This window comes from Aythya fuligula, chromosome 1, assembly GCF_009819795.1.
Source record: "Aythya fuligula isolate bAytFul2 chromosome 1, bAytFul2.pri, whole genome shotgun sequence".
NCBI classification, from domain to species: domain Eukaryota; kingdom Metazoa; phylum Chordata; class Aves; order Anseriformes; family Anatidae; genus Aythya; species Aythya fuligula.
In genome coordinates, this window is record NC_045559.1 from 187,066,471 (window position 1) to 187,093,060 (window position 26,590).

Consider the following 26,590-nt stretch of genomic DNA (forward strand, 5'->3'; position numbering starts at 1 on the left):
AAATGATGACAAACCCACATTTATAGTATATACAATTTCAGGGGGGCTCATCTTAGTATAAGACTGGGATAAGCCTGAGGCTTTAATATAAGATTTTGCCATGGAATTTCTTGGTAGCTAAATGTATTTTTCTCAATGAACTATAACAGTATCACAACGTTTCATTGTTAGATTAAGTGCACTTTGTATATATAGGCAGGTATATGTTTGTCGGTACATATAAAACAGACAAGTAAAAATTGTGAAGCAAGATGAAAGTCCCAGCTGTTGGAAGGTTTGCTTTGCAACCATGGAACTAGAAGGTTTTTTTTTTTTTTTTTTTTTTTTTATGCATAAGTTCATCAATTGTTTTGGCAGATTGCATCCTGGATATTTTCTGAGAATTGTATTTTTTGAGGGAGGGGTGCTATATTTTCACTATGCATTCCCCAGGATTAGTTGAATTTATGAGGTGCATTTGAATCACGAAGGGTTCATACTTAACAACTAAAGCCTAGATTTTCATTCCAACGTGAAGAACTAAGATAATGTGCTTAGAAGTCAGAGAGGTAGATATAAAATTATAAATTCTTTCCACATCTTTCCACACTTTACAATTTACAGTTAATAGGATTTTTGCTGGTCTGTTAATTTGATTTCATTGTTAATATTCTTCAAGTACATTGCTTTTAAAATTAATGTAGCAGATCCTTGATGTGACACAAATGAATGCAAGTCTGACTACATTGTGGTTTCCATAGCTATTTAATTTTTCTAGAAACTTTGGTTATCTTTCTGTATCTTCTTGCATAATTGTGGCAATTCTTTTAGAATCATTTTTTTAAAAAATCAGTAAATACAGATACTGTTAAAAAATATATATATAATTATTGATGCTAAGCTGGTTATTTTTATTGCTATCTCATCTTGCTTCAGAATAATATAGACTTGCCAATATAAATAATTTATCTTGGTTGCTTGTGAGATGTACCTTACAGATTAAATATATTGTCATAAAGTGAAAAATTGAGGGCTTATAGTTTTAAAACTATACATTAGATAACAGCAAACATCTTTTGCTGTCAATGGTATATTAGGATCCAATGTAAAGATTTATCTTGCTAGCAAGTCTTTTATTTTTATGCATGACTGAATTAAATTGATGTTGTATGAATACACTGGATTTGATGTGTTGTACCTACATAGCTTTTCAATTCAGCTGAGGTACCCCTTTATGCCAAATTACCACCCCTCCCCCTCATACAGGTGTACATTTGTGTGTGCATGTGTATCTCTGGGGCCCTGATTTCTAAACTTTATAAATACTGCTTGTGTATGATATTTCAGCTCCAAATTCAAATTGTGTTTGCAGTATTTGCGTTTATAGTATGTTCCTTTTATGTCTGTTTTCATTCAGGTAAGCTAGATAAAAGACTAAGTTGAAAGGTATGACAACAATTAAACTTGAGACAATTACTTTATATTTTCTACTGCTTAAGTTGGAAAGCCGTGGCTACAATATGTATATCATTACTGCATTGAATACTAATGTTTTATTTTTTGTTTTTGCTGTCAGGAATTGATACAGAATGCAGAAGATGCTGGTGCCACAGAGGTTAGGTTTTTATATGATGAAACTCAGTATGGAACAGAAACTCTGTGGTCAAAGGACATGGCACAATATCAGGGTAAATATACTTATTAATTAATTATTTTGGACATTATTTTTCAATTTGGATGTGGTTCTGTGGTTCTCTTTTTCTTTTGTGAAGTTGACCGTATAGAGATGACTGCATTACCACTTCCACCTTGCTAGGTGGATATTTTGTCTATGTTCTAATGTTGATAATTCTTTTCCAAAGCCAATTTTTCATCTTGAAGGCCTTACTGTCTTTTTGCATGCTGTCAGTAGCAGCTTTCTGAATGCTTCCAATTAATTTCGTTTGAGAAAGTCTTCATGTTCTTCTTTATTCTAAGTAACTTCTTCCAGGGAGACATGTCCATCTTTGGATTTAATTCCCTGATATTCCAAAATACAAGACAGGACTTTCTTGTAGAGCCAGTAAACAAGATTTAGTAAGCAAGACCTAAGATGAACAAAAGTATTTGACAGTCATTTTTGGACTTTTACATGTTAACTACGTCATTTCAGTACTATCTCCAATCGTTAATGTAAAGATGGTACCTAAAAATGGTGTCTTCTGCATGTGTAGTTTCTGCCCGTCTACTGCAAATGTAGTTTCTTTTAACTGTAAGGTTTTTAAAGTCTAAAATGTCTTGGTGTGAAAGAGGCCAGTTATGTGCTTATCAAACAAATTAGTTTGCATAATTATCCCACAAGGCATTCAGCTGTGATTTGAAGATTTCAGTGATGGATGATCCACTGCTTGTTTCCGGCTTTTACCAGTTGTTAATCTCATTATGTCTTCTAATTTGAATTGGTCTGTCTAATTTTCTAGACATTTATTACTTATTATAATTTATGAATTTATGGAATTTATGCTTTTAAATGTCTAACTTTCTAGACACTTATTATATCTTGCTACATATTTCCCTCCAGTGCAGGTATTACTGTGATTAGTACATATTTTGAACATCTTTCCGATATACTGAACAGAATGAGTTTAAGCCTTTCACCATTGGACATTTCTTTCAGAAGATCTGTTGTTTGCTTCTACTTTATGTTCAGTTTTTCAGAATCATTCTCTTATGTGGACACCAAAAATAGATACCACATTAGAATATGTATCTCTCAAGTACCATACACAGAGGTAACTCTTTGCACATGCGTACTTTAAAGAAATGCTTTCTCTGTTTTGTCAATTCATTCTCTAGAAGATTTCAACAGTAAATAATTTTCTTCTGTTATCTTTTCAATGCTTGCCTATTTATTTTAGGGCCAGCATTTTATGCATACAATGATGCAGTTTTCACCCCTGAGGACTGGCATGGTATACAGGAGATAGCAAGAAGCAGAAAGAAAGATGATCCCTTAAAAGTTGGAAGATTTGGAATTGGCTTTAATTCGGTTTATCATATAACAGGTATTCTCAGTAGATATCTTCATTTTAAAAGTATTTTTTTTTAATTATTTGATTATTTTAGATATTTACCAAGCACGTAACATTGTCTCTGTAGTATATTTTAAGTTAGATCCCTAGCTAGGTTTCCCTATGGAGCATTCATAGCTTTCTAAAACCCTACAAGATATCCTTCTAATTTGAACGTTTGGGGGAGATTTACTTCTTCTAATAACATTATTATGTACTTAGTCACTTATATTCAAATGAACATTTCCCTGCATTGTTCTGTCAGTTATGTGCTGCAGTTCACATTATAGAGGCCTGTAATATAGGGTGTATAAACAAGTAGAAGTGTCTAAATTGGACTAGACCTAAACTTTCATGCAGGTTCTTTGTATAATAAGCAGTGATGTTTATTCCATGCTAAAAAGGATATATGCACATTTACACTGGAAATAGATTTCTCCTCCCAAAAAAACAAAGCCACCCAAAACCCTCACAAGAAAAAACTGTTTTACTAACCAGGAATATTAAGTCTGGAAACATATTTTTCCAGTGAAATGTTTTGTTAATGTATAGCAACAAAAAAAAAATAATAGTGTAAATAGTGCCTAGATCCTTCATAGCAGTTACAGTAGTACAGGATAATTTTACTAAGGATAAGTAAAATTTGCTGAAATAATATTTTTAACTTGCGACTTCCTGTGAAGGGAGTTTGTAAGGCATAGGATGTTTTCTCACAATATTCATGCTCTACTAAGTAAAATAAAAGCTTAATGCATTCAGTGGTGTTTGACAGTTTGGGGAATTTATGCTTTCAAATGTGCCAGCCTTCAATTTAATTGCAGAATAGGGGATGTGCTTGTTTCTTCCTGTCAATAAGTACTGAAGTATATGTTATCAGAATTCTACTAGGTTCATTGCAGTTTTAGAACATTTGTTTTTCTTGCCCTTAATAAAATCTTCCTATAAGACTGTATTTGAAAATCTGTTCTTTTAGGGTTGTTAATATTTGTTGGTTTTTATTTATGCAGATCTCCCTAGTATTTTCAGTGGGGAACAAATTGGAATGCTGGATCCCCATCAAACCCTCTTTGGACCACATGAATCAGGCCAGTGTTGGAACCTAAAAGAAGACAGCAAGGAAATCAATGAACTTACAGACCAGTTTGCGCCATTCATTGGTGTATTTGGCAGCACTAAGGAAACATTTAAGAATGGAAACTTTCCTGGTACATTTTTTCGCTTCCCACTTCGTCTGCAGCCTTCTCAGCTGAGCAGCAATGTTTATGACAAGCAGAAGGTTTTGGAGTTGTTTGAATCCTTCAGAGCAGATGCTGACACAGTGTTGCTCTTCTTAAAGAGTGTTCAGGATGTTTCATTGCATGTTAGAGATGCTGATGGAACAGAGAAGCTGATTTTCAGAGTAACCGCTAGTGAGAACAAAGCCTTGAAACATGAAAGACCCAACTCTATCAAAATCTTAGGAACTGCAATAAATCAGTACTGTAAGGGAGTTCCAAGCAATAGCATCACATGTGTGACATACCATGTAAATATAGTGCTGGAAGATGAGAGTGTTAAGGACGCACAGAAAACGTCTTGGTTAGTATGTAATTGTGTAGGTGGTCGAGGAATGTGTACGGAACTGGATTGTTTAGCTGATGACTTGAAATTTGTTCCTACTATTGGAATAGCCATGTCTTTATCAAATAAAGAGGAGGAAAACGGAGCTGTGGCAGACTTTTCAGGAAGAGCATTTTGTTTTCTGCCTTTGCCTCCAGGTGAGGAAAGCAAAACTGGTCTCCCAGTTCATGTTAGTGGTTTCTTTGGTCTCACAGACAATAGAAGGAGTATCAAATGGCGAGAGCTGGATCAGTGGAGAGATCCAGCAGCTTTGTGGAATGATGTTCTTGTGGTGAACATAGTGCCAAAGGCCTATGCCACTCTTATTCTGGAAGCTATCAAACGCATGGAGACTGAGAAGAATTCAGATTTTCCACTGTCAGCTGAAAGAATTTATAGTTTATGGCCTGATGAGAACAAAATCAGGGTGCCCTGGAAACCAATTGTAATACCTCTCTTTAAAGAGCTGCTCCAGCATACAGTTATTTACTCAGTGAGTAATCAGTGGATAAAGGTGGAACAGGTGCACTTTTCTGAGATGGATGAGAGTTTGGAGTACACACAGTCTGTTCTCAACTACCTCCAGGATTCAGGGAAGCAGATTGCCAAGGTGCCAGCAAATATTGCTAGTGCCGTGCATCTTACTACTTCTTCTGTTAAAGCTGTGAAAAAAGTGACTCCTGCTGTTGTACGGCAAGTGCTAAGGAAATCTGGACACAGTGGACCTGCTGAAGAAAAGCTTCACCTCTTAGAATTTGTGCTTTCTGATGGAGTCTACAGTGAATTGATTGGACTGGAGCTTTTGCCACTGCAGAATGGAAATTTTATTCCTTTTTCCTCATCTGTGTCAGAACAGGATGTCGTTTACATAACCTCAGAAGATTTTCCCAGGTATGCTTACCAGCAACAAGATGATATGCAGCAGCCTATGATGTACTGAAATATTGCATAAACAGAACTCAGTTCTCTATATAAGTGTAGATGTTTATATACATAGGTCTCATTTGAAAATTTTGACCGCTACCTGTTATTATAATTTTCTAAAGAATCATGTAATCTAGGCTTTAGGAGAATGCCTCAGATTAGCTTTCTTAGAATTAGTTTAGAATTAGTCAAATTAGCTTTCTTTGAATCATAAACAATTAGAAACAGGAGGAGTTTAGGCACATGCATACTAGGAAGTACATTAAATCAGTTAAAGTTAAAAGGCTTTCATAAAGTTTGAGATGGCTTTGTGCTTTTTAAAACAAAAAACAAAAACTTTTATCTGTTCCTCCTTAAGAAGTTACCAATATGTGTGTACAACTGCTGCCTCCTCCTTTCCCTCAGTTTCAATGATTTTCAGATCCTCTGCATTAGAGGTGTGATATCTGGCATGTGTTTTGCTACTTTTACTGGCCTTTAAGGAATGTAGATTAGAGTTGGGGTGTGCCCATGTAGGTATTAAGGCAAAAAGTACTCCATATAAACGTGCTGCTCTAAGTCACGGTTTAAGTGTTACATATAGACAACACATCTTGAAGGAAAACACTTCAAGAGAGGTAGCTGGTTTTACTTTGTTGCTTGAGAAGAGTTTGCCTTTTTTTCAAACCTGCTGCTGTTCTTTTTCTGTATTCTAAACTGCTATCTCTTAGATATATTTATTGATCTAGACAATTCAGGTCATTCATCAGGGGATTGACACAGATTGAAGAACCTGTGATTCGAGTGTATTCTTTAAAAAACAAAACAAACAAAAAAAACCCCTCTAAGTGCTTAGCATCTTTTTGAGATCATTTATCTTTTGATATTCTTTCACAATTTTCTTTTCCTCTTTCAAAATTCAAGCCATTACACCAATAGAGAACATACATACCCATGATGAGACTAACAGATTTTCTTTATGGCCCTGCTTTAGACTAGTCATAAGACTAAGTCACTTTCTGGGAAGTTAATGATACTGCTGTATCTTATTCAATTCATGTTTTTGTTGTTAATGGACTTAATTGGTTAGTCTTGTAAAGCTGATACAAAAGCACATAGTATGTGTATATCAACTTGCTAGCTATGATAATGCAAATAGTAATGCTTTGACTCTGTCCTTGAGTACAGTAAATATTTCCAATTCTAATGCTATAAATATGATAAATTACGTAAGGTATTTTAAAACACCTTCAGTTGAATTGTTTGGATCTTTGCAGATTCAAATTTGGAGCCTACTTAAAAAGCTGAAGTAAGCTTTTCACAAATTTCACAGACTCACAGGAGGGCTGAGTTCAGAAGGGGCCCCTGGAGGCCCCTGGTGCCACCCCAGCCCAAGCAGGGAGCAGGCTGCCCAGGACCACGTCCAAGAGGCTTTTGGAGATCCCCACAGCCTCTCTGGGCAAACTTTGTGAACTTTGTAACACAAGTTGGCTTGTGTTAACAAAAAGCAATCTGTTAATATGTGTAAACAGGCAATTTCTTTTTGTTAACATGTGCCTTTGAAAGTAAGACTTATTCAACATAAAGTCTTGTTATTTGTATAATTGAGATATCTGTTGTCAAAAGTAAATGATTAGTTATTGGTGACTTCAGAATTGGAAGGAGCAGGGCCCTTAAACTATTTGTTTAATTTTAAGTACCAATATAAGGGAAAGTGAAGAAATTACAAGGTAAGTGATGCTTGGTTACAATAGTTTAAAATGGTGTCTGCACACAGACCAGTGTCTGAACATACAGATATGTGTGAAGTCCTGGAATTAAATGTTGTATTTTTTTTTTATTATTTCAGATAATTTTTGAGACATAATATATAGTATTATTCTAACAAAAAAAATAATACAAATAGATGAAAATACTTTTCTAATACTAGTTTTTCTATCAAGAGAAAACTCTTATACCCACTTTGAAAAGATGAGTAGTTGGAAAATTTATTTTCTTATTACTCTCTTTTTCTAAGTTCATGAATTTCTTATAAATAAGAAAACACCCGCCTAAAGCCCAATTCCACATATGGAAGTGACTGCTTTGCATGCAACTCTTCTGTGTAGGAACATACATGAATTAGATGCTTTGCTAATGTGTTTTTGTTTTTATATGGTATGTTAGATCACTCTTTCCTGGCCTTGAAGGAAGGTTGCTTTCTGATGACCTGAAGCCTGAGGTTCTAGCTGCTTTGAAAGAAGCTGCCAAAAGCAGAGGTAATGTCCTTGGTATTCTCATAAAGTGAAACAGATTGCTAATAGTTAAACAGACTAATTCTAAATCCAAGTTAAAAGCACTGTCTTCTATGATACTGAGCTTCCCTAAGTAAGTTGGTCATTTCAAAAAAAATCAGATACCGCAGATGGAGTTGTAAATGGCATAAATGAAAATTCTAAACGAACAAAAAGGCAAAAGCTAAAGGATGAAAACTTACAATAAAATGATAGCAGGACATGTCTTAGTGTAAATTTTGTGCAACTAGTATTCCTCTTTGTAAGAAGGTCTGAGTTCTATTTTACATTGATAGTATTTTCATATGCAATAGCTATGTCATATTTTTTATATTGTGGATCATCTTGTAGCTCACGATTGCAAGCGCACGCTAATGCATTTTAAAAATGCATATAAAAAAACAATAGATGAAACCGAATCATCTGGCCTGGAGTATACATGTATGAAGACCATATTAATTTTGTCAAGTGTTACCTGAGTCTTAATTCATAGCTTTTTGTTGATTCAAAGCAGACCTACTGAAATACTTCTAATCATGATCCAAATAGTTTGCTACAAAGCTTGCTGCATTTGTAGATATGATGCTTCAATGTTTAACTTCCTTCACTATTACATTTTTTTTGCTTCTTTTCAAGTCAGCATTAGTTTAATTTACCTTTCTGCCTTTGCATTTCACTATGCATTTGATGGGTAAATTTGAAGTCTGTCTCCAAAACTTTTTTTTTCTCCAAACAAGTCACACTTTAACTTATTTTTAAGTAGTGCGTATACAGTGAACTATTTTATTCTTCAATCTCTAGAAAATGTGCCTTTAAGAAAAACATTCATGTTTGTCTTTTTAAATTGTTCTATTTATCAGAATTATTTTTTAGACTGAAAACATTAAAACCAGAAATAGAATACTAGAAATCATTGTATTGATTTTCTTTCTTTGATACCCTTTATCGATGTCTTCAGTGGCAGTCTTCATTTCTTCAGTCCATATTCTGACCTTTTATCCCTGCAATCCTTTTATGTCTTCTGTTTATTATTCGTCCTATTAACTTGGAAACCTGCTGCTTTCTCCATGGGTTGTTTATCACTTGATTATCAAAACTAATAGAAAAATAAGATAATTCTAAGGCAAATAAGATGCATTATTGAAATTATGGCTAAGCATCTATGAAAAGACTGACAATTGGAGTGACTTATTTCACAGAATAAACAGTGTACATACAAATTGTATAGAAGATATGAAATCGGTGCTGGGACTTTCATTGGATATGAATGACAGCAAGTCTGAAACTATTGTTAAAAAAAATATATTTTCTAAAAAACAGAATTGTCAAAGCCTTACGGGGGGCTTTATTATATTATTATTATTAATTATATATTATGTGATGAGTGATGTCTATTTGTTGTTGTAGGAGGGCATGCTGGTATCTGAGTTGCAACAAATTCCATCCAGTCCTTCTAGTTCCTAGAAGAAGTTTTTGGTCACATTTGAGGTCTAAATTCCTGCTCTCTTCTTTTGTCCATTTCTTTGAACTCCATTATTCTAGGTACTTATTCTTGGTTGGTGGTGTGCCTCTCATTCATTAGAAGAACATATTTTTGTAATAAGTACGACAAGAATAGTTCTTCCAAATCTTTTAGAAATTCCTGGGGACGTTCAGATGACCCTGTGCAAGTTTTTACGTGGCTTACTTTTCTCTACTTTCCACCTCCTATTCTTCATTTTCAGATTTTGCATAGTTGTAAATTATACCTCCATATCTTCAGTACCATAAATATGTACATTATAAATTTGTTAGATTTTTTGACAGATTTTGAATTATTGACAAGGATCTTACTTCTATAATTGTAGAAATTATATTGGAGATATTCTTGATATCAGTGTAGAAATGGAAACTTCCTTATATGATTTCTTTGAGAAGATGGGATATGCTTTTTTTTTTTTTAAAAAAAAAAAAATGTTTTGCACAAAGAGAACCATATCTTATTTTTTTCTCTCCAAAAATATGTACTATAATTTTGTAGCTAAAAGCTGTTCTATATTTGGTGTGTTAATGTGTAATTGACTAGATGTTTTCTAAATGGATTTGATTATGTTCTAGCCCAACAGCTTCTCTGGGGATTTTCAGGTATGGTTATCAATTGAAGATGTACTGGTTTGGATTGAAGCTTGATATTTGTGTGAATTTGGTGATGAGCTATTCTCCTTACCCCCAGCTTTCTTGTAGATAAAACCAGCCAAACATAGCTACCAAAAATAATTAGGAAAATAGTTCTAAATATAGAGAAGGGGAAAATTGCTTATTAATGAAGTAAACCTTGTAGTTAATGTTGCACAGAAATGATCAATATTTTCCTTAGTTTATTTATGTATATTTTTAAATAAAATACTGGAAGTCTTCCTACACTTCAAGAATTTAAAGTCACATGTACAGATTTTGAGCACAGAACTAGCGATACTGTCTTAAAATGGGATTGTAGTTTAGCTTTTAAGTAAATTCTTAAGCAGTTGGTCCACTGCTGCCAGTATTTCTCACTTTCTTAAGACTGCTGTGTTTTTCTAATAGCATGACTAACAATACGTAGCTCTGTGGGCATGAAGTGAAAGAACTTTTTTTTTTTTTTTTTGAAGGATTTTACTACTTATCTCCAGCAGAGCAATGACAGTAGATAGTATCTTTAATTGGACTGTTGCTTTTAATGAAACAGCAGTGCTATTTAGAAAGAAGAAAGATCTGAAACTCAGATGTCTTGATTCCCTGTTATTGTTTTTGGTGTCACTGGGAGGTGTTGGTATTTTTGTGTTCTGAACTATTTTTTATAAACTAGAGTCTCTGTGGCTAAGTGTAAGCTATTTTAATGATAATTAAGATGTATTAGCATTTCTTTTATTGAAGGCTTTCATGATAGGAATAAAAACTTACACATCTAAACTTAGCGTTCCTTGAACAGCAGAGTTTTGTTCCTTGTCAGTTTTTAGTGTAAGAGCATCTATACCTGCTCTGGTTTGCTATATCTAATAAATAAGCTTTCAAAAACTGTAATCCTTGTGGGTATAGACAAACAAATAATGGATTAGGTTCTTATTTGCCACTAGGCAAGGAAGTAGAGCAAAGAATCAACCAAACAGATATGCCTGAAGGTTCTTATAGCAAACTAACAAATGCAGTAACTTATTGATCATTTTTGATTGTTTTTTATACTAATATGGAATGTATTTGTTTTTAATTAACTCCCTAAAAGCAAGAGTAGCTGTTATATGCAGTTCTATGTAGCAGTTTTTCCACATAAAGAGGAGCTTCATTTCTACATTCAAAAAGCCATTTGCTATGTAACTCTGCTCTGATTTTCATGGTTTACCCTTTTGCTGTAATTTCAGGAAGACCATGCACTCAGCTGCAGCTTCTGAACCCAGAAAGATTTGCTCGGCTAATTAAAGAAGTTATGAATAGCGTGTGGCCTGGCAGAGACATGGTGGTACAGTGGTATCCAGGTTTGGAAGACAAAAACCACCCATCAATTTCCTGGCTTAAGATGGTCTGGAAGAACCTCTATATGCATTTTTCTGATGACTTGAGTGTGTTTGATGACATGCCGCTTATTCCTAAGACTCTTCTGGAGGAAAACCAAACGTCAGTGGAACTGGTTAGATTTAGGAATCCATCACCTATTATTCTGGAAGATGAATCTGAGACTCAACTCCCAGAATACTTAGCTGATATTATTCAGAAAGTTGGTGGAGTGGTACTGAAGAAACTAGATGTTTCTATCCAACACCCGCTTATAAAGAAATATGTGCATCCACCATTACCAAGTGCTGTTTTACAAATAATGGAAAAAATGACCCTACAGAAACTATGCAATCAGGTTGCATCATTACCATCAACGCATAAAGATGCTCTTAGGGCATTCTTAGCTAGTTTAACTGATGCAAATGAAAAAGAGAGAAGAATTATTCAGGAATTGCTGATATTTAAAAAAATGGAAAAATTATCTGATGAAGGTGTCCCTGCTTTTGCTGGACTGAAAGGTAGTAAGGTATTACACCACACTGCTAAAATTCCACCTGGTCTAAGATTTTCTGTTCCAATAATTGACAGCAGTGATGAAGCTACTATTCGCTTAGCTAACCTGCTAAAAATAGAACAGCTGAAGAGCACAGATTGCTTGAAGTTTATTATAGAAGACATAAAAAATGATTTTTATTCATATGACGAAACAACAAAGATAATGCAATGGGTTCTTGAGAATCTGACTTTTCTGAAAAATGAGAATACGGATGTGATAGATTGGCTGACAACACTGAAGTTTATTAGGATTTCACAAGAAAAGATAATGACAGCAAATGAACTCTTTGATCCTGAGGTGGAACTGCTGCAAAACCTGTTCTATGCTGAGGAGGAATTTTGCTTCCCCCCTGCTATTTTTACATCTTCAGATATTCTTCATTCTCTGAGACAAATAGGCTTAAAAAGTGAAGCCAATCTTGAGGAAAGTGATATTGTGAGAGTGGCAAATAAAATTGAAAATTTGCATGCAAACTCTAACACCGATCATGATTTACTGTTAAGAAAAGCTAGAACTCTCTTGATGATTTTAAACAAAAACCATATGCTGCTTCAGTCATCTGAAACAAAAGCTGTGCTGAAAAAAATAAAATGGATTCCTGCATGTAAGGAAAGACCTCCAAATTATCCAGGATCCTTAGTTTGGAAAGGAGATCATTGTAATCTGTGTTTACCACCGGAAATGTGTGATATCTCTCATGCAATTTTAGTAGGTTCCTCAGTTCCTCTTGTGGAAAATGTGCAGTTAGATATAGAAAAAGCTCTTGGCATCTCCACAAAGCCCAGCATAAAGGCAGTTTTAAAACATTTCAAGGTAGTTGTTGATTGGCACAGTTCTAAAACCTTCAGTGATGAGGACTATTATCAGTTTCAGCATATCCTGCTTGAAATTTATGGGTTTATGCATGATCATTTAGAAGAAGGGAAAGAAGCTTTTAAAGCCTTAAAATTTCCCTGGGTTTGGACAGGAAAAACATTTTGTTCCCTCACACAAGCAGTAATAAAGTCAGTACCTGATCTTGATCTCCAGCCTTATCTGCATTATGTGCCAAAAACTATGGCAAAGTTTCACCAGTTGTTTAAATGTTGTGGTTCAATTGAGCAGTTAACACCAGACCATGTTTCTATGGTCATTCAGAAAATATATCTGAAAAGTGAGCAGACTCTCTCAGAACAAGAGAGTAAACAAAATCTTCACATTATGTTGAGCATTATAAGATGGCTGTACAGCAATCAGATTCCTGCAAGTCTGCATACACCCATGCCACTGTACAGTGGCAAACATCCTTACAAACTTGCAATGAGGCCAATTCATGAATGCTGTTATTGTGATATCAAAGTTGATGATTTAAATGATTTGCTTGAAGATTCTGTTGAACCAATAATTTTGGTGCATGAAGACATACCAATGAAAACTGCTGAGTGGTTAAATGTCCCATGCCTTAGCACAAGGTTGATTAATCCAGAAAACATGGGATTTGAGCAATCTGGGCAAAGAGAGCCTCTGACTGTAAGAATTAAAAACATTTTGGAAGAGTACCCTTCCATTTCAGACATCTTTAAAGAACTTCTTCAAAATGCTGATGATGCTAATGCGACAGAATGTAATTTCCTGATTGACATGAGGAGAAATATGGATATAAGAGAGAATCTTCTGGATCCAGGAATGGCGGCGTGTCATGGTCCAGCTTTGTGGTCATTCAATAATTCTGAATTTTCTGACTCTGATTTTCTAAATATAACTCGATTAGGAGAGTCTTTAAAAAGGAGTGAAGTTGACAAAGTAGGAAAATTTGGACTGGGTTTCAATTCCGTTTATCATATTACTGATGTTCCAATTATTTTGAGCCGGGAGTTCATGATTATGTTTGATCCAAATGTTAACCATATCAGTAAGCATATTAGAGATAAGTCTAATCCTGGGATCAAAATTAACTGGAGTAAACAACAGAAGAGGCTGCGAAAATTTCCCAATCAGTTTAAGCCATTTATAGGAGTTTTTGGTTGCCAGCTACCACTGACTGTAGAATCTCCATACAGCTACAAAGGAACACTGTTCAGGCTCTCCTTCAGAACTCAGCAGGAAGCTAAAGTGAGTGAAGTCAGCAGCACATGTTACAATACAGCAGACATTTATTCTCTTGTGGATGAATTTAGCATTTGTGGTCACAGACTGATAATATTTGCTCAGAGTGTAAATTCAATGGTTTTGAAATACTTGAAAATTGAGGAAGATGATCCTGGGGTGGCACAAGATGTTATCACTATTAAAAAAAAAAATTGTTCTTCCAAAGCCTTGACCACACCAAATGTAAGCGTTTTAAAGGAAGCAGCTAAACTAATGAAGGTCTGCAGCAGCAGTAATAAAAAGCTTCCCACTGAAACACCAAAGTCCTCATGTATCCTACAGATAGTAGTAGAAGAATTTCACCATGTATTCAGGAGGATTGCTGATTTACAGTCTCCGCTCTTCCGAGGTGCAGAAGATGATCCAGCTTCTTTCTTTGAAATGGCTAAATCAGGACAGGTGAAAAGGTCATCTGATGAACTGCCACAGAAGACAGTAGATTCAACAACGTGGCTCATATGTTCTTGCATGGACACTGGTGATGCTTTAAAATTTTCATTACATGAAAGTGGACGAAGACTAGGTCTTGTTCCTTGTGGTGGAGTGGGTGTGTTGCTGTCTGAAACCCAGGATCAAAAGTGGGTTGTGAAACCTAATTGCAATAATGTAGGTGAAGTATTCTGCTATTTACCTCTACGAATAAAAACAGGTTTACCTCTTCATATAAACGGCTGCTTTGCAGTTACTTCAAACCGGAAAGAGATTTGGAAAACAGACACAAAGGGGAGATGGAATACAGTGTTCATGAGGCATGTTATTGTTAAAGCCTACATAGAAGCTCTGTGCGTTCTGCGTGACATGGCAATCAATGGTGAGCTAGTTGACTATAACTACTGTGCTGTGTGGCCAGATCCTGATTCAGTTCATGATGATTTTTCTGTTATTTGTCAAGGGTTCTATGAAGACATAGCTCATATGAAAAGCAAAGAAGGGATCAAAGTGTTTTCTGATGGTTTCTCTTGGGTTTCCATGAAGAATGTAAGGTTTCTAGATGACTCGATACTGAAACGACCAGATGTCGGACCGTCAGCCTTTAAGATCTTTCTAAAGTACCTTAAAAAAACTGGTTCCAAAAATCTGTGTGCTGTAGATCTCCCTTCTTGGGTTAAGACAGGATTTGAAGAAGCGGGATGCAAGTACATACTATTGGAGAACACTTTCTCTGAAAAACAATTCTTTTCTGAGGTGTTTTTCCCTAATATTCAGGAGATTGATGCAGAGTTGCGTGATCCTTTGATGCGTTATGTTCTTAATGAAAAACTTGAGGAGTTTTCAGGAATTCTTCGTGTTACTCCATGTATTCCTTGTTCTTTGGATGGACATCCGTTAGTTACACCATCAAGACTGATCCATCCTGAAGGAAGAGTTGCAAAGTTATACGATGCTGAAGATGGAAGATTTCCTTACGGCACCAGTCAGGATTATCTTAATCCAGTCATTTTGGTTAAACTTGTTCAGTTGGGAATGGCTAAAGATGATATCTTATGGGAAGATCTGATAGAACGTGCAGAGTCAGTGGCTGAAGTTAACAAGACAGATCATGCAGCAGCTTGTCTCAGAAGCAGTATTATATTGAGTCTTATTGATGAAAAACTGAAGTGTAGGGACCCTAAAGCTAAAGAATTTGCTGAAAAATGTCAAACCATCCCTTTTCTTCCTTTCCTTAGCAAGCCAGCAGGCTTCTCGCTACACTGGAAAGGCAGTGATTTTGAGCCTGAAGCAATGTTTTCAGCGACTGATCTTTTCACTGCTGATCATCAAGATATAGTTTGCCTAATACAACCAATTCTTAATGAAAATTCCCATTCCTTTAAAGGTTGTGGTGCTTTGTCATTGGCTGTAAAAGAATTTTTGGGTCTACTGAAGAAACCAGCTGTTGATTTGGTCATAAATCAATTGGAAGAAGTTGCAAAGTCATTTGATGGCATTACATTATATCAGGAGAATATCACTAATGCTTGTTACAAACATCTACATGAAGCAATGTTACAAAATGAATCATCAAAAGCTATGATAATTGAACAGCTGACAAGTTATAGTTTTATTCTTGTTGAGAATGTCTATGTTGATCCAACAAAAGTGTCTTTTCACTTGAATTTTGAAGCAGCACCATATCTATATCAGTTGCCTAATAAATACAAGAATAGTTTCCGTGAGCTATTTGAAAGTGTGGGTGTAAGACAGGCTTTTGCAGTTGAAGATTTTGCACTTGTTCTGGAATTAATAAATCAGGAAAGAGGGACCCAACAACTAACTGAAGACAACTTTCAGCTGTGCAGGAGAATAATCAGCGAAGGAATATGGAGCCTCATTAGAGAGAAGAAGCAGGAATTTTGTAAGAAAAAGTATGGTGAGATTTTGTTACCCGATACTCGTCTTGCACTTCTGCCTGCTAAATCTTTGTGTTACAATGACTGTCCATGGATTAAAGTTAAAGACACAACTGTTAAGTATTGTCATGGTGATATACCGAGGGAAGTTGCAGTAAAGCTTGGAGCAATACCAAAACGCCATAAAGCTTTAGAAAGGTATGCCTCCAATATTTGTTTTACTACCCTTGGAACAGAATTTGGCCAGAAAGAAAAACTGACGAGTAGAATTAAAAGCATCCTTAATGCTTACCCTTCAGAAAAAGAAATGCTGAAAGAGCTCCTTCAGAATGCAGATGATGCAAAAGCTACAGAGATCTGTTTTGTGTTTGATCCTAGACAGCATCCAGCTGATAGAATATTTGATGAGAAATGGGCACCGCTTCAAGGACCAGCACTGTGTGTTTACAACAATCAGCCTTTTACAGAAGATGATATTAGAGGAATTCAGAACCTTGGAAAAGGTACTAAAGTAGGAAATCCCTGTAAAACCGGACAATATGGTATAGGTTTCAATTCTGTTTATCACATTACTGACTGCCCTTCTTTCATATCTGGCAATGATATACTTTGTATTTTTGATCCTCATGCTAGATATGCACCAGGTGCGACGTCAACAAGTCCTGGCCGCATGTTTAGGGATTTAGATGCAGATTTCAGAACACAGTTCTCAGATGTATTGGACCTCTACTTAGGAAATCACTTTAAACTGGATAATTGCACAATGTTTAGGTTTCCTCTTCGAAATGGAGAAATGGCAAAAGTATCAGAAATTTCCTCAGTTCCATGCTCAGATAGAATGGTCCAAAATCTTTTAGATAAGCTGCGTTCGGATGGAGCAGAACTCTTAATGTTTTTGAACCACATGGAAAAAATTTCTATTTGTGAGATAGAAAAAACAACAGGAGCACTGAATGTGTTGTATTCTGTACAAGGAAAAATCACTGATGGAGACAGATTAAAACGAAAGCAATTCCATGCATCTGTAATTGACAGTGTAACTAAAAAAAAGCAGCTAAGTGAAATACCTGTGCAACAGATAACTTACACGATGGATACTGAAGACTCTGAGGGGAATCTTACAACTTGGTTAATTTGTAACAGGTCAGGCTTTTCTGCCATGGAAAAGGTATCTAAAAGTGTGGTTTCAGCCCACAAGAATGAGGACATAACTCTTTTTCCACGTGGTGGGGTAGCAGCTTGTATTACTCATAATTACAAAAAGCCCCACAGAGCGTTCTGTTTCTTACCTTTATCTTTGGAAACTGGGCTACCTTTTCATGTGAATGGACACTTTGCACTGGATTCTGCAAGAAGAAATCTGTGGCGTGATGATAATGGAGTCGGAGTAAGAAGTGACTGGAATAATAGCCTAATGACAGCACTGATAGCACCAGCCTATGTTGAATTGCTGATTCAGCTGAAGAAACGGTATTTTCCAGGCACTGATCCTACAGTGTCAGTACTGCAGAACACAGCAGTTCATGTTGTGAAAGACACTTTGAAAAAGTTTTTATCCTTTTTTCCAGTTAATAGACTTGATATTCAGCCGGATTGGTATTGTTTAGTGAAAGCAGTTTACAGTTGTATTTATGAAGATTTGAAGCGTCTTTTGCCTGTTATGCGAGCTCCGAATGTTGATGGTTCTGATTTGCATTCTGCTGTTATCATCACGTGGGTTAACATGTCTACTGTGAACAAAGGCAGGCCGTTCTTTGACAACTTGCTACAAGATGAATTGCAACATCTCAAAAATACAGAATACAACATTACAACTCGGAAGTCTGTGGCTGAAAACGTTTACAGACTCAAACATTTACTCTTAGAAATTGGATTTAATTTGGTATACAACTGTGATGAAACTGCAAATCTCTATCACTGCTTGGTAGATGCAGATATTCCTGTCACCTATGTGACACCTGCTGATGTTCGATTATTTTTGATGACGTTTTCTTTTCCAGACTCTAACTGCCACATTGGAAAGTTACCCTGTCGTCTTCAGCAGACAAATTTAAAACTCTTCCATAGTCTCAAACTTCTGGTTGACTATTGTTTTAAAGATGCAGAAGAAAATGAAATCCAAATTGAGGGCTTGCCACTCCTTATTACCCTTGATAATGTTCTGCAAATTTTTGATTCAAAACGGCCAAAGTTCTTAACAACGTATCATGAACTGATTCCATCTCGCAAGGATCTCTTTATGAACACATTGTATTTGAGGTACAACAATATTTTACTTAGCAGTGATGTAGCAAAAGTCTTTGATATCACAAGCTTTGCTGAGTTGCTATCTTCTGTGTTGCCTAGAGAATATAAAACTAGAAGTTGTGTGAAATGGAAAGAAAACTTTGCAAGTGAATCTTGGCTTAAAAATGCCTGGCATTTTATTAGTGAGTCTATAAACGTTAAGGAAGAGCAAGAAGATACACAAGCAAAATTTGATGATGTTGTTGAAACTTTGAAGGACTGGACATTGCTTCCAGGTGTAAAGTTTACTGTCTCGGCTAATCACCTTGTTGTGCCAGAGTGTGATGTTTTGCTGCCACTTAGCATTATGCATATTGCTGTTTTTCCAAATGCTCAGAGTGATAAAGTCTTTCATGCTTTAATGAAAACAGGTTGTATTCAGTTGGCATTGAACAAAATTTGCTCCAAAGACAGTGCTTTAGTGCCTTTGTTGTCAGGACGTACAGCAAATATAGATAATCCTTCAAGCATTCTGAAAGCCATACAATATATGGTACAAACATCAACTTTTAGAACTGAAAAGTTAGCAGAATGTGACTTTGAGGCTCTCTTAATGTACTTCAATTGCAATTTGTGTCATTTGACATCTCAGGATGACATTAAAATTTTAAAGTCTCTTCCATGTTATAAATCCATTAGTGGCCGATACATCAGCATTTCAAAATATGGGACGTGTTATGTGCTCACAAAAAGCATCCCATCAGTAGAAGTAGATAGATGGACACAGTCAACTTCAGCAGCTTTTCTTGAAGAGAAAATTCATTTGAAAGACTTGTATACTGTGCTTGGCTGTGTCTCTGTGGATGATCTTGAAGTGTACTTGAAACATCTTCTTCCAAAAATTGAAAGTTTGTCTTATGATGCGAAGTTGGAACACCTGATCTATTTAAAGAACAGGCTAACTAGCATTGAAGAAACTTCAGAAATGAAAGAACAGTTGTTTGAAAAGCTTGAAAACATATTGATCATTCATGATGCAAGCAATAGATTAAAACCTGCAAAATATTTTTATGACAGGACTGTAAAAGTCTTTGAAGTTATGCTTCCTGAAAAATTATTTATACCTCAAGATTTTTTTAAGAAACTAGAACAACTTACAAAACCAAAAAGTCAAGCTGCTTTCCTTCCATCGTGGATAACTTTTCTACGACATATTGGGCTAAAATTCATTATTTCACAGCAACAGTTATTACAATTTGCTAAGGAGATCAGCATGCGAGCTAATACAGAAAACTGGTCTAAAGAAACACTGCAGAATACTGTTGATGTCCTCCTTCATCACATATTTCAGGAAAGAACCGATCTTTTGTCAGGAAACTTTCTGAAAGAATTGTCATTAATTCCTTTTCTGTGCCCTGAACGAGCACCGGCAGAATTTGTTAGATTTCATCCTCAGTATCAAGAAGTTAATGGGACGCTCCCTCTTATACGATTCAACGGGGCACAAGTGAATCCAAAATTCAAACAGACTGATGTGTTACAGTTGCTGTGGACCTCATGTCCCATTCTTCCAGAGAAAGCAACGCCTTTAAGTATCAAAGAGCAAGAAGGAAGTTCTCTTGGTGCACAAGAACAACTTGAGCAAGTTTTAACTATGCTGAATGTTAATTTAGACCCTCCCCTGGACAAGGTTATCAACAACTGCAGGAATATATGCAATATAACAACTGTGGATGAAGAAATGGTGAAAACTAGGGCCAAGGTCCTGAGAAGCATTTATGAATTTCTTAGTACAGAGAAAAGGGAATTCCGCTTTCAGCTTCGAGGTGTTTCTTTTGTAATGGTGGAAGAAGGTTGGAAGCTCCTGAAGCCTGAAGAGGTGGTAATAAACCTTGAATATGAATCTGATTTTAAACCTTATCTTTACAAACTTCCTTTAGAACTTGGTACTTTCCATCAGCTATTTAAGCATTTGGGTACTGAAGATATTATTTCAACAAAACAGTATGTTGAAGTTCTAGGTCGCATATTCAAGAACTCTGAAGGAAAGCAATTGGATCCTAATGAAATGCGCACAGTTAAGAGAGTAGTTTCTGGCCTGTTCAAAAGTCTTCAGAATGATTCTGTCAAGGTTAGAAATGACCTTGAGAATATGAGGGATTTTGCCCTTTATCTTCCCAGTCAAGATGGTAGGTTAGTAAAGTCAAGTATCTTAGTTTTTGATGATGCACCCCACTACAAAAGTAGAATCCAGGGTAACATTGGCGTACAAATGCTTGTTGATCTTAGCCAGTGTTATTTAGGCAAAGACCATGGTTTTCACACTAAACTGATAATGTTATTCCCTCAGAAACTGAGGCCTCGCTTGCTTAGCAGTATTCTTGAAGAACAGTTGGATGAAGAGTCTCCCAAAATTTGTCAATTTGGAGCATTATGTTCTTTGCAGGGAAGATTACAATTACTGTTATCTTCAGAACAGTTCATCACAGGACTCATTAGGATTATGAAGCATGAAAATGACAATGCATTTTTAGCTAATGAAGAAAAAGCAATAAGACTTTGCAAAGCTTTGCGAGAAGGCTTGAAAGTTTCCTGTTTTGAGAAGTTGCAAACGACGTTAAGAGTTAAAGGCTTTGCTCCTATTCCCCACAGTAAAAGTGAAACATTTGCTTTCCTAAAGAGATATGGAAATGCAGTAATACTGCTTTATATACAGCATTCAGACAGCAAAGACATAAATTTCCTGTTAGCGTTAGCAATGACCTTAAAATCTGCAACTGACAACCTGATTTCTGATACCTCATATTTAATTGCTATGCTGGGTTGCAATGACATTTACCGGATCAGTGAGAAGCTCGACAGTCTTGGGGTGAAGTATGACTCTTCTGAGCCATCAAAACTTGAACTACCAACACCTGGCACTCCTATACCAGCTGAAATTCACTATACACTTCTTATGGATCCAATGAATGTTTTTTATCCTGGTGAATATGTTGGTTATCTTGTTGATGCTGAAGGTGGTGATATATATGGGTCATATCAGCCGACTTACACATATGCAATCATTGTACAAGAAGTAGAGCGAGAAGATGATGAAAGTCACAGTTTTCTAGGGAAGATTTACCAGATTGATATTGGATATAGTGAGTATAAAATAGTAAGCTCTCTTGACTTGTACAAATTTTCAAGACCTGAGGAAAGTTCTCAAGGCAGGGATAGCACTCCTTCTACCCCAACTAGTCCTACAGAATTTCCAGCGCATGGACTGAGAACAATTCCACCTCTCTTCAGTGGTAAAGATGGCCACAAAACAACGTCCTCAAAACATCACTCTCCAAAGAAGATAAAGCCAAACTCCTTGCCAGAAATACTAAGAGAAGTGACATCTGTGATTGAACAGGCTTGGAAGCTTCCAGAATCTGAAAGAAAAAAGATTATTAGAAGGCTGTATCTTAAATGGCATCCAGATAAAAATGCAGATAATCTTGATATAGCTAATGAAGTTTTCAAACATTTACAGAATGAGATTAACCGGATGGAAAAACAGGCTTTTATGGATCAAAACATGGACAGAGCCTCAAGAAGAACGTTTTCATCCTCAGCTTCTCGATTTCAGTCAGATAAATTTTCATTTCAAAGATTTTATACTTCATGGAATCAAGAAGCAACAAGCCACAAATCTGAAAGGCAACAGCATAAAGAAAAATGTCCATCTTCCACAGGGCCGTCTTTCTCGCAACGCTTTTTTGTCCCACCTACATTCAGGTCTGTTGGCAATCCTGTAGAGGCACGCAGATGGCTTAGGCAGGCCCGAGCTAACTTTTCAGCTGCAAGAAATGATCTCCATAAAAATGCCAATGAATGGGTATGCTTTAAATGCTACCTTTCTACTAAACTAGCCTTGATTGCAGCTGACTATGCTGTGAAGGGAAAATCAGACAAAGATGTAAAGCCAGCAGCCCTTGCACAAAAGATAGAAGAATATAGTCAACAACTTGAAGGGCTTACAAATGATGTTCAGACATTGGAAGCTTATGGAGTAGATAGCTTAAGAACTAGGTATCCTGACTTACTTCCTTTTCCCCAGATTCCAAATGATAGGTTTACTTCAGAAGTTGCTATGAGAGTGATGGAATGTACTGCTTGTATCATAATAAAGCTTGAAAACTTCATACAACAAAAAGTGTAAGAGGGTTGAAGATGTTAGAGAAGTGTATTGTCAAGAGCTTAGGTATTCCATGTGATGAGACACAAATGTGATTGTGCAGATTACTGAACATCCAAGGGGTTAAACATTGCAAAGCAGTTTAGAAGGATAATGCGCACAGGTGGTTGGTACTGAACTGCTTAGAATTGAAATTTATTTAAATGGGATTTATTTTTAACTGAGCCTGCTGTATAAGGAAACTGTAAAACATGAATATTTTTAAAAATTTCCAAGGAAACTGAGCTGCAAAAATTAGCTGTGTGTATAGTATCGTGATTAATTGGCATATTATTGATCTGCACTTTATATAACCAAAGCTTAGCTTTCTGTTAGATGAAGCCTGTAAATATAAGTCCTCATTAGATTTTACTTCATTTAATATTATGTTTCCAAATAGATGATGCCATTTTTCAATGTACTAATCTTAAGACTGGACATACTATGAAATAGGAGGCGAGATGGAAAATAAAATAACGTTGGAGATACTGCTCCAAACCATTTGTTTTCTTTTGCGTTCTATGGACATTCACGTCAATTATAGTAATATTCTTATCAGCTGGATCTGATTATAAATTTGCTGCAGTCTCTCCTTGTGAACATTTAAAGGATTGTTTAGTATCTGTGAATTGGTACAGTATTTTAATCCTGAATAATGATACTTGATTTAACATGCAACTTCATGTCATGCATTGATTGCATTTACTTCATTGTAAAATAATTATTTAATTTACTTCTTTTTTTTTCTAGAGCCTGTCTTCTTTTGTTTAATGAACAAATGCATGTGGATGATGCAATATTGTTGACCATTATTATACAGTGCATTATGATGATTTTTTTTTAAAACCACACACCAAAACCCAGTTTTCAGATGTCTAAATGCTTGAGTTTCTTTTTTTATGTGTGCCTTTGTGCATGTACATATATACATATATTTTTCCACAAACAAACATTGGTAGTAGTACAATTCAGTAACACATTTCTGGTGTACAGTGAGTGCTGTTTTTTTTTGTTGTTTTGTTTTTGTTTTCTTTTGTTACATATGTAAAGGTGCTGCAATGTAATACTTTTGTTTTGTTGCTCACTACAGCCCTGCAGAAGTCTGGTTTTTAGTTCATGCTCTTTCTTTCATAGTTCATAATACTTCTGGTAATGTCATGCAATATATTCAACATTAACTATTTGTAGAAAAATAAAATAAAATGAAGGATAATGCTAAACAGAAGGCTGCTTCTTTACTGGATCAGCCACACTTAACATGTTAATCACTTTCCAGTGACATGCTGCTATGATTGTTTACTCAACAGCACAGCAAAACTGTAATTTACCTTACAGAATGCAAAGGAAAATAAACAACAGTGACCTTGCAGGGCTGATACAGCTGTTAGAAGTGTTAAAATCCAAAATAAAAGTCATGACAAAAGCTTCTTCAGTTTTGTGCAATCTGTAAAGGGCTTGTTCTCTGAAAATATTCTGGAAGCTCTTGCAAATAATTAACAGTAGTGGGAAGAAATTTGATGTTTGGAAAGTGATACTCTTTCTGGTTGTGAAGCCCTGTTATTATTTCTGCTATTAAATATTAAGTGCCATAATTTTAATAAAAATGCAAGCATACTTCAGTCTGATGTGTCTTGGTTTTATAAAGTAGACTAAATTTAACTATTATTTCAAGCTTTCTATTATATTATATGCAATCTTTTCAATTCTAAACAATTGTACAGATACTAATATTAAAAAGGAAAAATGCATTTTTTCTCACAATGACAAATGTTTGTGATTTTCTCAAGAAATTGTAATTTTGTTGATTTTTTTCAATAAATAGCATGTAAGTAAACCACAAAACTTCTTGTGTGCTATCAAATAAATCAGTTAATTCCCTATACATTTTTTAAACACCCTTTTGTTGCTCATCCTTATTTTGTGTATTGACAGTTGAATAGTATTCAGAATAAGCATAAAACAAACAAGGGGGAATAGTTCTCCCTGCTTTTCAGTTTAAGTACACCTGAAATACAAGGTAGCAGGGGGGCATGGAAAAAGCAGAGAAGCTATGTGAACAATTCCATTTTTAGGTGAGATTGTGAGGAAGAAAATCTTTAAAGTATGTAACTAAGTTTTGTAAGCAACTTATGTTACAGTATTGACATTATGAACCATTAAAATTGCTGTGCAAAATTATTAAGCTATTTTGTTAACTATGTCGGATATATCATCGGGTGCTGATGCTATAAGAAAGAAATGGTCTCAGTTCTTAGGAAGCTAAATGGTCTAAATTAAGTTTAAATGCTGAACCAAGATGTGCAAGAAAACCTGAATGACACAGAATAAATAATTTATTCTATTAATGTGTTGATGCCATCTGTAAATGAATTTACATATGAGTACAGAAAGACAGGCAAGAGTGGGTGTCTACATTGGCAATCTCCATTTTCATTTGGTTAACTTTCTGTAACAGCCTAAGTAAAGAGGCCTCATGAGATCAGGAAAACGTGATAGAGATGGATTTCATAAGGGTATTTTAATCCCTAGAGGGGGACAAAAACAACAACAACAAAACACCTTAATTCATGTTTTCTTTTGGCTCAGCTGGGAGCTTTGGAAACACATAGTATTGTTCCTAAGTTCAGCGTGGAAACTGAACAGTATGTTGTGATGATGCTTAGTAAGGGTCTGTAGAAGTAAATGTTTGCATTCAGGTTCCACAAAAATAATTTTTACAAGTAATTCCGCACATTACACAAATTCATGAGTGAAAAAGTTTTTTCAGCTAGCTATATATCCATATGCACCAATAATGTGTGTCTCTAAAAGGAGCTATAGCAGTCCTGTCTTCAAGGATTACAGTTTCGAGGCTTAACAAGGATAACTGCTATGGGAAACGGACTGAACCATCAATCAGTAGCTTAAATCTAAGCAGCTGTCATGGTAGAGTCTTGTTGAGTTTGTTGCTATGTTATCTCCTTGTGGAAGTTTCAAAAGTTTTCCTCTCAACAGCACTAGCTCCTATTTGAAAAGGAGTTTCTTGCCTCAGCATTTAGTGAGAAAAGTAGCTCACTTGCCTCAGCATTTAGTGAGAAAAAAAATGACATTTTAAAAGGAAATAAATTTTTGTGTAGGCTACTAAAAGAAAAAATAGTTGTGTAAAGAAACATGGTTTTGAATATTTGTGCTTTAATTGTCATCAAAATAAAGTTACAGTGGTGACTGGAAAAGTAAGATTAGTTTAAGAGCTATTAGTGTATGGTTTGAATTAATTTGGTACTTGGGTTACTTTAAAAGAGGTTTTAATAAAATCTATTGTAATTGTTACAATTAAAGTAAAAAAAGATAGTACCAAATTTAAGATTTCATATTGCCAGATCTGAACAGTCTGAAGATGGCTGGATTGACATTGTGTAACACTGCCAGAAATAATAGTTCAAGAATAATTAAGCTTGACAGACGAAGTAGACGTTTTCACTTGGAGAAGACGCATGTTTTTGTCACATGGAGGTGTTGGTCAATGAGTTTTTTACCAAAGCTCTTTATGTTTTCATTGGTTTGCTTTCCAGGTGATTAATTCAGTAGCACTGGCATAATATTTTGCTTTCTCTCACCAACTACTGATGAAGACAAAGAAATTCTAGATGACCAGTGAAGCCTAATTGCAAAGCACAGTCTTGATGCTGGGAAGTAAATCTTTAGACCAAATTTAGTCCTATTTTTAAATAGCATTAATTTCATATTCTTGGAGTCTTGGGAAGACAATCACATTTTAAAACATAAAAACATTCAGTTAAGGTGAGTTTTGTTTGAACACAAAGGAGAAGCAGATTTTTCAAAATGTATAAAGTTTA

The 26,590-nt window shown here is 35.5% G+C and overlaps 1 protein-coding gene across 1 annotated transcript in view; it reads left to right on the forward strand.

Moving 5' to 3' along the window:
* Positions 1 to 25,099, forward strand: part of SACS (sacsin molecular chaperone) — a 62,151-nt gene extending 37,052 nt beyond the window's left edge. Inside the window, exons 6-10 of the mRNA XM_032197756.1 lie at positions 1,556 to 1,667; positions 2,877 to 3,023; positions 4,037 to 5,519; positions 7,698 to 7,789; positions 11,179 to 25,099. Coding sequence (XP_032053647.1) covers positions 1,556 to 1,667; positions 2,877 to 3,023; positions 4,037 to 5,519; positions 7,698 to 7,789; positions 11,179 to 22,739 — 13,395 coding nt within the window. The 3' untranslated portion in view covers positions 22,740 to 25,099. The remainder of the gene's footprint in view (positions 1 to 1,555; positions 1,668 to 2,876; positions 3,024 to 4,036; positions 5,520 to 7,697; positions 7,790 to 11,178) is intronic.
* Positions 25,100 to 26,590: the final 1,491 nt, after the last annotated feature.